The following is an 11,521-nucleotide window of genomic DNA, read 5'->3' on the forward strand; positions in this document are numbered from 1 at the left end:
TTGTCACAGCCCGTTCCAAATTATTATATTCGTGACTGTGAATGGACGAAATTGCCCTTAAGAAATACTAAGTTTGTGAAGCTCAGGTTGCTAATTATCTAGGTTCCTAAGTTTGAAAATAAAATGAAATTTAATAAGGATGGAACTTAGATTTTTAGGTTAAAATGTTAAAGTTTGGTGTTTGGAGATTGGAATAAGGACCACGTGGGATCCCCACATCCCTCAAAACCCTCCTCATTTCCCGTTCACTGTCTTTCTCTCTCCTCCTTCACGATTTCTCACTCTCTCTGTCTCTCTCCTTCGAACTCACACGGACCACCACTAAAACCACCCTAAATCTATACCAAAGTCAAGTTTGAGACCACCATTGGAATCCTGAGGACTTCACGATCACGTTGGTATCCATTTCAGGTAAGTTTTACTTCGGAAAACCTAGATTCTAAACTCCCCATGAAAGTGTACTGTTCATGAGCTTTGAATTGGTTGATTTTTAGGACAATCCAAGCTCATAGTGAGCTTAGTGAGGTCCCAAGGAAGCTCGGAGTGCTTCGTTGGAAGTTTTTGGACGTAAGAACACGGAGATTGACAAGTTCAAAGTTTGGCCGGAGCTTTCGAGGCATTTTCCGGCGAATCCCCGGCGAGTTAGGAGTCGAGGTAGGTATCAATCTCTTCGTCCCGTCAAGTACTACAACTTTCCTTTTTGTTTCACTCAATTTCGTTGAGTATTGAAGAAGTTATACTCATTTGAAAAATACCCAGTTTCCGGCGACCTCCGAAGCTTTCGAGGAATTTTCCGGCCAAAATACGGCGAACTAGGTGTTGTACAAGGTACCATTCTATTTGTCTCTTCAAGGGCTACAACTTTCGTTTTTGAATCACTTGATTTCGTTGAGAAATGACAAAGTTATGGCAATTTGAAAAACTGTTCAGAAAACGGCCGCCGGAAAAACCAGTCCGGCGACCCAAGGAAGAAGAAGGTGCTACAGTAAAAATAAAAAAAATAAAAAAAAAATTATTTTAAAAATATGTCGACGTCCGTGACGTCGAGTAGATCACTGTGGTATATTCATATACCTAAATTGAACACCGTATGAGAAAGTTATTGAGGATTGTTGGTTAGGTGTTCAAATAACGTTTTATAGTTTTCACATTTAGGTGAAAATGTGAATTGATGATCCGACCGTTGGATCGTCACCAAAACTTTGATACGTTGTAATACGTAATATTTGAGGATTATTGGAACTTACGGATTGGGAATCCGAGTTACGGATCTTCCGGAATTGGAATTGTAAGTCCATAATATAAAATGTTAACCGTCACTTAGTTTTGGAAATTGACGGAGATCCGACCGTTGGATGGTAATGAAATTTTAGGATGTTGTCCTAGAGGTATAATGTGGACCTCTGGAAGTTATGGATTTAAAATCTGAGTGGCAGATCTTCCGGATCGATCAACGTAGTGACGTATTTTATATAAGTTATGTATTCTATCGATATGAATTCTGAGCCTGGATTTGATTACTATTCTAGGCGGCGATCGTCATGACGCCTTGATGTGTGGTGCTAGGGAGTTGTTGGACGAACTCCAGGTGAGTGGGCAGTTTTGTTTTCCGTATATATACATACTTGACGTTTCCCAGAAATTGAATTGAAATGAAAATATGTTTAAAATGAAATGCATATGAGTTATGTGGAAAAAACGGGAAGTGAAATACCATGCATAGAATTGATATGAAAAGTATATAGAAATGTGAGTTGAAATGCCATGCATGAATTAATATATGATGCATATGTATGAATTGGTGCGGTGGACGCACAGGTAAGAATTGATTTATGATGCATATGTATGAATTGGTGCGGTGGACGCACAGGTAAGAATTGATTTATGATGCATATGTATGAAATGGTGCGGTGGACGCACAGATGAGTATTTAATTACTGTTATGATGATGATGATATATATTGAGCTCAAATCCTGCACCATGGTTTAGTGCTTATAGTATTCACCGCATCGCACGCTCGCCTTGGATCCAAGTAGATGCTAGTCGTACAGTCCACGCGGAGTGGGTACGACAGACCAGTCGCGAGAGTGTTAGTGAGATTCCGACTGGTGGGTGACCTTAGATTATGTGCACAGATGATTTATGAGAAGCACTAGAGCGTAACTTGCGTGCAGAAGGCCGGACGGGTCACAGAGGTGACTCCGGTAGAGTGATAATGATAGATTTTGAGCTCTAGGTTCAACCGTATAGGGCTATTAGAGGGCCTACGGTTGATTACTTTCTTGCACCTGATATGATTATGTTGATGCATTCATACCTTATTACTGTTGAGATGATGTGGCATGGCATAATTAATATGAGAAATGTTGAGATGACATGGCATGGCATGATTGATAAAGAGATAATGTTGAGATAGTAAAAATGAAGTTTTGAGAATATATATGTATATTTATATTTTACATTTCTGGGAAAGTATACAGGTTTTACGGAGAGGGGTTACAACGTTTTGAGAAATGTTTGGATTTGGAAAAGAATTGTTTTACTGACCCACTCAATTTTGGTTTTGCGCCCCTCCAGGTTCAGGAATCACAAAGGTGTGGTGACTACGAGGAATTCGACGGTGTTCTGACAGATTGGACAAAATTAGGACTCACCTTCGGGTGTATCAATTTAAATTGTATCTTAAAGCTTCCGTACTGTGCAAATGGTTACGTCACTCTCACGTGACGGCCAGCATGCCCTCCTTCGGGACGGGGTGTGTCACCTATGGCCCTTTGGCCCTCGGTTGGAGACGGTTTTTTGTGACAGGGCTAAAACGAGCCCTCTGGCCCTCGGTTGGAGACGGAGGCAAATATGCCCATGTACTGTTCATTAAAATATTAATATCTTGAAGAATCTTGAAGGGCCAGAGGGCTAAAACGAGCCATCTGGCCAGCCCTCGGTTAGATATGGCCTTAGTGCTTTTAGAAGACATACTATAAAAGTAGCCTTTTTATACTAAAATCTATAAAAGTAGCCTTTTTATACTAAAATTTAGTCAGGGACCTGCGTTCAGTACATGAAAGTTACTTGGCTTTTGGTTAACTGAAAGTGCATTAGTGCTTTTAGAAGACAGACTATATAGGTAGCCTTTTTATACTAAAATTTAGTCAGGGGCCGCGCGAACGCAGGCCCCCGCTGTCACAAATTACGACATTGGTTCTCCCTCTTAGGGAGACCATAGAGTGGCACCCCTCCTACGTGCAATGGAGGTCACCAACTCTAGGCCATGGGCCTTCTTGATCGCCCATCGACCTTGTCCAGGTAAGTATGTTTCAACTCCCTCCTTCACCATTTTTATACCCAATCTTCTCACCCTCACTCTTTGCTCTCAGCCGATGTGGGATTTGTCGAAACACCGAAACAACAGAATCAATCAGCTATGAATAAAATGCAACCAATTGTTACATACAAAATTTGTCAACTACCCTTTACTCATAGTGAACCCGAAGATAACGTAATGGAACTGAAGGCCAAAATCTCGACAGGAATATAGTGACTCTGTTTAAAAATCTTGAGTTTTGCACTAGTGGGACGACAAAATCGAATGAACTTGTCACCAGAATCTCCACGGATCCTTGAATGGAGGAACGTAGTTTTCTGTGGGAGGGAGAAGGTGAAATGAAGCTACTGTTTTTTGTAAGATAGGCCCCACCTGCATCACATAACATGAACATCAGTATAACCTGGAAGCAGAAGATATAAACATCAACAAAATTCGATTGAGAGAGAGAGAGAGAGAGAGAGATTTACTATGTTCCACTGCTTATTGAGGGTTGAAGCATTAATAGAGTACAGGTAACCTGCAATCGAGTTTTCGCATGATTCAATGAGAGGTTTTAAATTGTATTATTATCTACTTTTTTAGCCAAATGGCATCGCCTCCGGCCTCCCCCTTAAGAATGCATAATCTGTGGTCCCGTGGAGGATGAAAAAAGAGAGTGACATGAAAATCATACGTTTTGCACTAGAAACATTTTTCCTACCATCTCGTTCAGTTGTTGAGGCCACATAATGTCTATAATTGGTAGATTCGTCAGCCTGCACGATTTGTAACTGTTGTAAGAATCATGAAGAAATCAGAACAGTATATCAAATATCTCTCCTCCTTAAAAAAATGCTTACAGTTTTTGTGGGTGCTTTGCGAACAAGGTACTCATAGTACCAGTATGGCTGACCATCAATCTGAGGAAAAACAATGAGCCAAGCTTCATATGCACATATATATTACATTGTTACCAAGTAGATTTTAGAATGACAGTTTCAGCCGCATAAACCAGAAAAGGAGCAGGAAGCTTACTTCACCAGTGTGTGCATCCAGGACTTGACTCTCAGCCTGCCGCTGAGTTGAGGTGACACGCTGCAGAAAACTGTAGCATGTAAGTTCAAAGGACCATCAACTCAACAACTTCCAAGACTCAATATTATGGAACAATATTCTCCCAAATGTCGGTTATGTACATTTGACTGCTCCATCTCGTCCAACCACAATACCCTTTTTTACACGCTACTCTACTCAAAACAATTGAAGGTAAATTGGCAACACTAATTTTTGCTAATCAGCCTTAGAACCAAATGCTTTTAGATCAGATCCGAGTGGTACATTACCAATGCAGACTTGTCAGCCAAAACAGAATCAGCAACATCTTTCGCAGTCCATGTACTCTTGTCTTGTGATTTTATAATCTTTGAATTCGGGGGACCTATCTGAATCAAAGGAAATTCAATTATAAACCTATGCATTGTAACTAAAGGGATTTGCACTTAACGAGTAGTGATCTTATCAGGAGTTACCGAAATAGAAATGATGAGATTATCAACAATGTCAACACGCTCAGAAACAATGCGCAGGCGCGCATCAGCTGCATAATATATAACACAGTGCCCAGTGAGTATGAATTAAGTTCGACGTCTATGGCCATTACCATAACACGGATACAGATATATGGTGATCAACATTCTACATATGAAGCTGAACTTACGAGATAATGGTGCAGCTGATGAATAACGCTCTGGCTTTCTCGATTCCACCCTTGAAACAGATAGAAAGAGTCAGGTTCCTACAGTTTATACGCCAACGATAATTGCGAAGAACTCAACTAGTTTGCTTACCAAAAGCTATTATCAGCATTTTATTTAAAGGGGCAAAATACATACCACTTGAAAAGGGCCTTCTTGGATGGCAACTCCGTAGGGTATAGATAAGAATATGAATTGATGTCATCAACAAATGAAGCCATTTTCAAGTCTTCCTCTGCAAGGGACCCTGCAACATTGGATTTGTTTTGGTAATTATGAATTGCAAAAATAAAATATAAATGTATCACAACAATACATTTTCAAATAAATAAATGAAATGAAGATAAATTTTCTTACTTTCTGTGTATATTCCATGAAAATAAAACCCTACTTTGCCAGAAAAACAAAAGGTCTATACATTTGAGAGGATTGTGGGATCGCGAAATGCGCTATTGACCACGTTTGGTAGAAGAAATTAAACTACTTGGAGAAAGCACTTTCTTGTTTAATAAAAATTTCGATGTTGTTCTAAGAAAAACACTCCTAGCAAAAGAGGTTATGAGCAGAAGTGCTTCCTACATAAGCAGTTCCAAAGGCACACTAAATTATTCTCATTTTTTTCACAAATAACGAAGCAAAAAACCATCCCGTGCAACTTCAAAAAGGTCACCTGAAGCTGGTAAGACTAGTAAAACTGGAGCAGAAATGCCAAACAGCAGTAACTCTCTCCTGCAAAAGCCATCTTGTAAACTGGGTTTTGAGTTCCCATTTGAACTTATTTGCCATTTGTTCAGCTGCTGCATCACAATCCTACTTTGCTCTCTGAATTACCAATAAAAATAATAATTTAGGAAGATAATAATTTTAAAAAAAATTACAGAGAAAGTAAGTAGATAAATTCAGACATATGAGAAAAAGTACCTGGGAAGGATATTTGGAGGAAGAACATGGTTGGAAGGGAAGAGGGAGAGAGAAGGAGAGAGAAGAACCATTGTTCTTTCTTTTGCTCTGCTTTTCTTTCTCTCCTGCCTTCTCCTCTTTTCTGTTGCCTCATCCACTCAATTGTCCCAACTCCCAACAGATGTTAAGAATCCAGTTTCTTTTTACAGGTGTGTACCTGTAATAAAAAGGGTATTTTGGTCTTAATACCCACTGCCCAGTCATTCCCTGCGTGCTTGGCTAAGAAACCAAATACAATGCAACGTTCGTCCAAATTGTCACGTGTTATTATCAGTTTATTTATGTCATAGCAATTGTATTTATTCACTAATATGTTGTAGATTCATGAAACAAGTAGGACTAAATTGGAGTTCATAGATTTGTCGCAGAAGTGAGCCGTGTAGGAATTTATCATGAACTAATTTTCTTTTGCTAGATCTAAGATGTAGCTTTGTTATGAATACTCGAAGTTTATGCTTAATTTCTTATTATTATTTCATGTTAAATGTTAGTTACTGCTCTTAATGCTTGCAATTAATTGATCACTAGTTGTTTGATTAGAAGAATTAGGTTGAGATAGAAAGGAAATGTCCAATATATAGCTTCTTATAATGAATGTTATGTCTTGAATGAGAGTTAGGAATTAATGAACTAACATGATTCATGCAGTTTCTTATACGGATTTTCATAGTGCGTAATAGGTTTTTGATTTTCTAAATTTGTTGCTCAGAAGAGAATGAGTCGTAATCACCAATACAGATTTTCCATGGTTTCTATGTTTTAGTCATTGGGTCAATTTAATCCCTGTATTTTCAATTTGCCCAATTTGGTCCTTGTGTTTATTTTCGTTAGTCAATTGAAGACATTTCCATCTAATTTCCATAATTTTTTTTATAAATTATTATAAACTTATTTATAAAAGAGTAAACTGTCGGTTTACCTCCTGAACTTTCACCTCACTTTCGATTTCCCCCTGAACTTTTCTATTGGAAAATTAAGGACTCAAACTAATTTTTTTAGCCAATTTGCCCCCTACCGTTAGTTTTTCATATATTCCATCCATATTTCCGTTAAGTGAGACCATGTGCACAACATGTGAGGGTAGTTAAGTCATTTCACTCTTAAAAATGATTAAAAAACTGGAAAAAAAAAAACAAAACTTTTCCTCTATTTTTTCCCGCTAATTCCTATCATCGATTTTATTTTTCCCTCTCATTCCTATGCATGAGAAATGACATATGGTGTTATTGTCTACCATTTTTATTTTCTCTAACAAATTAATAATTTGACAAATGCTAATGGTGCTATTGTTTCCAAAGTAGTGCATTAATATAAGAAACCCTAGTCTTTTTTATGGACATGCTTCTTATATTAATGTACTGCTTTGGAGACAATAACACCATGAGCATTTGTCAAATTATTAATTTGTTAGAGAAAATAAAAATGGTAATACATGCTTCAAGAAAAAGATTAACTTAGCTACTTATGAAGATAATAACACCATATGTCATTTCTCATGCATAGGAATAAGAGGGAAAAATAAAATTGAGGATAGGAATTAGCGGGAAAAAATAGAGGGAAATTTTTTATTATTATTTATTTTCAGTTTTTAATCATTTTTAAGAGTGAAATGACTTAACTATCCTCACATGTTGTGCACATGGTCTCACTTAACGGAAATATGGATGGAATATATGAAAAACTAACGGTAGGGGGCAAATTGGCTAAAAAAATTAGTTTGAGTCCTTAATTTTCCAATAGAAAAGTTCAGGGGGGAAATCGAAAGTGAGGTGAAAGTTCAGGGGGTAAACCGACAGTTTACCCTTTATAAAATTATTTGTTTGATTTAAAATATTTAAAAATGAAATAAAATTAAAAATTAAAAGAAAAATTATTCTCCTCCCTCCTCCCTAACATTATCCCCTCTATTTTCTATATCACAACCTTAATCATTTTTCAGATTGGAAGTTTGATCTCTCATATGTGTTACTTCTCATTGATTTTCATTTTTCTATAAAGAGAAAGGGTAATTATATCTCATAATTTTTTTTTTATGAATTTTGTAAAAGAGATCGAATGAAATGTTCTTAATTGGCTACAATAAACAAACACGTGGACTACATTCCAAAACGTGAAGACTAAATTGGCCATATGACTATAACACAGAGACCATTTTAACATTTAAGCCAATAATTTAGGGAAAATCAACTGTCAACATAATAGTAATAATGGTTAATCTGCTATAAAAATTGGGTGAGATTGGTTTAAGTGACGTCAGCGTCTTAGTGTTTGTTTATCTTGCTTTATTTGTGTTGATGCACAAAATCGATGGGGAATTTGATACAACAGAAAGTGTTAAGTTTGTGACCTTCGCTAGATTGCTCCAGTCACTAGTGTGGATAAGTATGTAAATAGATAGAGACAGGGAAGCAAACACAAGATGTATGTGGTTCACCCAGATTGGCTACGTCCACGGAGTAGAGGAGTTTTCATTAATTGTGAAGGGTTTACACAAGTACTTAGGTTCAAACTCTCATTTAGTGAGTACTAGTGAATGCTTTAGTACAAATGACATTAGGAAATATTGCGAGAGAATGATCTCTATTTATAGAAGAGAGTTTCTAGTTTCATTCTGACATTGACACGTGTCGTGTTGTGATTGGCTTCTGATGTTGACACGTGTCGTGCTATGATTGTCTTCTGATGTCGACACGTGTCACGCTGTGATTGGCCTCATGGTTGTAGGGAAACTCTTCTGGGTCCTTGACGGTATAACGTTGACCGTGCTCAGTAGTTTCGGCATTGGTTAAGTATGGTACAAACAGTGCTCTCCTAAGTTCCCAAGTGAGGGAAGCTCCTCGGTTGGGGACTTGCAAGATCCAAGTCATTGAGTAATCACGAAACTTCTAAGTACCGAAGTGTGGTATCATTTCCATTTGTCTTATCTGTCTCATACATAGATGTGGCATCTTCTCTAGAAGTACTTTTCCTCTATCCAGGGGTGATATCTTTAACCGATGAAGATGCACAAAGTAATGTATCGATTTCAGTTGAAGCTTACTTGTAGTTTCGGGCTTGGTCAAGTGCGATACAAAACCCTATAGTAGGAGTCCCCCAAGTCGCCGAGCTAGGAGATTTGCCGAAAGAGTTAACAGACAAGGTAAGCAATCAGACTTCCAAGCAAGCAACCTGGATCAGAGGTTCGACTTCGGCTTCCGGTTGATTGTTCTCCTTCTCCTTGTGTCGTAAACAGTAACAAGGATAAGGATAAGCAAATGGAGAATATATGATATGAGATACTTTTGCTTTTGAAGAAGTAACTTTCCATATGCTTATTCTTGAACTGGGCTGGAGGGTTTTCTGGTTTCCTTCAGAGTATAAGGCCGACTCAAGAATTTGAGGGTCAAAACAAGTCCATCAAATCAAGAGTGCGTTCGACCTTGATGATATGGGATATTTTTGCTATTGACAAAGTAATAAATGAATCGGCATGTGTTCTGTTGCGCTTGTCTCCACATGCTTCCTTGTATTCTTCTCACTTGCTCTATCTGTTCCTCAGGCAGATGTGGTATCTTTTCTGGAAGCATAAGATGTTGAAGATGAGTACTCGAGAGTAATGGCAGGTAAGTAATCGGGCAAGGGGTTCCAGGTAGTCAGTTCCTGACTGGAAACTTGATTCCAAGTGCTGACTGATTGCTCTTTTTCTCCTTGTTTTGCAGGTAAGAACAATGCCAAAGGAAAAGACAGGGAAAAAGCATGATATGAGATACTCTTGCTTTTGACCCTGATGATATGAGATATTCTTGCTCTGGTGTGGCTAGTTTGCATAGGTATTATTGAAGGGGGGAAGAAAGCTGAGTATTTCGAGAGGCTTCGTTGGGATTGCCCTATCAGATATGAGGAAGGGTTGAGCATTTTTGTAGGTCTGCCTATCCGTGGAGGATGAAGGTTGACATATATAGGATTCTCCCTAACAACAAGTAGTAATGCTATTCCTTTACCCTTCTTAGTCGTAGCAATGTAGTAAGAGCTGCAAGTTTCACGTATTTTAACTTTGTCAAAGCACTTTGAAAAAGTGGTATGTGGTATCTGGAAAGCTGATGTTGTGTGTGAAGATTGCAGACAAGCTTTATCCAAGGAAATCTGGCTTTCGAAGTTCGGAGAGTGATGCCTCTTTGGTTTTCGAACAAGCAATCCTGTCGGGGATCTGGCTCTCGAGATTTGGAGAGTGGTGCCTCTTCGATTTTTGAGAAAGCAATCATGTTGGGAGTCTGGCTCTTGAGATTCAAAGAGCGGTATCTCTTCGATTTTTGAGAAAGTAATCCTGTTGGGAGTCTGGCTCTCGAGATTCGGAGGGCCGTGCCTTTTCGATTTTTGAGCAAGTAATAATGCTATTCCTTTACCCTTCTTGGTCATAGCAATGTAGTGGGAGCTGCAAGCTTCACATGTTTTAACTTTGTCAGAGCGCTTTGAAAAAGTGGTATGTGGTATCTGGAAAGCTGATGTTGTGTGTGAAGATTGCAGACAAGCTTTATCCAAGGAAATCTGGCTCTCGAAGTTCAGAGAGCGATGCCTCTTCGATTTTCGAACAAGCAATCTTGTCGGGGATCTGGCTCTTGAGATTCGGAGAACGGTGCCTCTTTGATTTTTGAGAAAGCAATTCTGGTTGGAATCTGGCTCTTGAGATTTGGAGAGTAGTGCCTCTTCGATTTTTGAAAAAGTAATCATGTTGGGAGTCTGGCTCTCGAGATTTGGAGGGCGGTGCCTCTTCGATTTTTGAGCAAGTAATAATGCTATTCATTTATCCTTCTTGGTCATAGCAATGTAGTGAGAGCTACAAGCCTCACATGTTTTAACTTTGTCATAGTGCTTTGAAAAAGTGGTCTGTGGTATCTGAAAAGCTGATGTTGCGTGTGAAGATTGCAGACAAGCTTTATCCAAGGAAATCTAGCTCTCGAAGTTCGGAGAGCGGTGCCTCTTCGGTTTTCGAACAAGCAATCCTGTCGGGGATCTGGCTCTCGAGATTCAGAGAACGGTGCATTTTCGATTTTTGAGAAAGCAATCCTGTTGGGAGTCTGACTCTTGAGATTCAGATAGTGATGTGAAAATTACTTGACACACAAATTAAACCCTCTTTTTGACAATTGTAGTATAGATGTAAGTAGGGTATCGTTCTAGGCCGGGGATTAGGAGGGATTGCTAATCTATTCTAAATTAATTTAAAAATATTAAATAAGATTCAAGGACACAAAACTAGGCTAAAAACTCTAATAACTCGAAACACACTTAAAATGACTCAAAATAATGAAAACAATTAAATTAAACACTAGGAACTGAAATGGATGGAAATTAAATTAAAAGACTAACAATAAAGAAAACTAAATAAATAATATAATTTAATAATGGATGGGTGTTTGGTTTTGATGAAAAGTAAATTAAACTTAATTAAATTACAGAATTGACAAAAACATGAAATTAAGGTAAAATGATAAATGACGGACTAGCTAGAGGGTTCTTCTCCAC

General features: G+C 38.2%; 1 protein-coding gene, 2 long non-coding RNA genes and 1 other non-coding gene across 4 annotated transcripts; 2 read left to right on the top strand and 2 right to left on the bottom strand.

Moving 5' to 3' along the window:
* Positions 1 to 109: 109 nt before the first annotated feature.
* LOC126630975 (uncharacterized) lies at positions 110 to 2,771 on the top strand. The gene is made up of 4 exons (XR_007626177.1): positions 110 to 654; positions 760 to 828; positions 1,530 to 1,588; positions 2,579 to 2,771. It is a non-coding gene; the product is annotated as an uncharacterized LOC126630975 (long non-coding RNA).
* On the top strand, positions 1,595 to 2,021 carry LOC126630974 (uncharacterized). The gene is made up of 2 exons (XR_007626176.1): positions 1,595 to 1,705; positions 1,755 to 2,021. It is a non-coding gene; the product is annotated as an uncharacterized LOC126630974 (long non-coding RNA).
* Positions 2,772 to 3,150: 379 nt separating the features above from the next.
* LOC126633613 (U1 spliceosomal RNA) lies at positions 3,151 to 3,312 on the bottom strand. The gene has a single exon (XR_007627107.1). It is a non-coding gene; the product is annotated as a U1 spliceosomal RNA (small nuclear RNA).
* Positions 3,313 to 3,409: 97 nt separating this feature from the next.
* Positions 3,410 to 6,137, bottom strand: LOC126630963 (psbP domain-containing protein 5, chloroplastic-like). The gene is made up of 11 exons (XM_050301129.1): positions 5,981 to 6,137; positions 5,730 to 5,881; positions 5,198 to 5,306; positions 5,023 to 5,072; positions 4,835 to 4,902; positions 4,649 to 4,747; positions 4,341 to 4,400; positions 4,166 to 4,225; positions 4,027 to 4,081; positions 3,794 to 3,843; positions 3,410 to 3,695 (listed from the first exon to the last, which is right to left on the bottom strand). The coding sequence occupies exons 1-11, from the start codon at positions 6,049 to 6,051 to the stop codon at positions 3,597 to 3,599; spliced, it is 873 nt and encodes a 290-aa protein (XP_050157086.1). The 5' UTR covers positions 6,052 to 6,137; the 3' UTR covers positions 3,410 to 3,596.
* Between the last annotated feature and the right edge of the window lie 5,384 nt (positions 6,138 to 11,521).

Source organism: Malus sylvestris, chromosome 8, assembly GCF_916048215.2.
Source record: "Malus sylvestris chromosome 8, drMalSylv7.2, whole genome shotgun sequence".
Taxonomy (NCBI): domain Eukaryota; kingdom Viridiplantae; phylum Streptophyta; class Magnoliopsida; order Rosales; family Rosaceae; genus Malus; species Malus sylvestris.

Coding starts and splice junctions, on each gene's coding strand:
- LOC126630963 (XM_050301129.1), bottom strand. CDS start 6,051: ATGGTTCTTCTCTCTCCTTCTCTCTCCCTCTTCCCTTCCAACCATGTT. Junction 4,401..4,648: donor TGGCTGACAAGTCTGCATTG/GTAATGTACCAC, acceptor AGTTTTCTGCAG/CGTGTCACCTCAACTCAGCG. Junction 4,226..4,340: donor TGGATGCACACACTGGTGAA/GTAAGCTTCCTG, acceptor GTTTTTCCTCAG/ATTGATGGTCAGCCATACTG.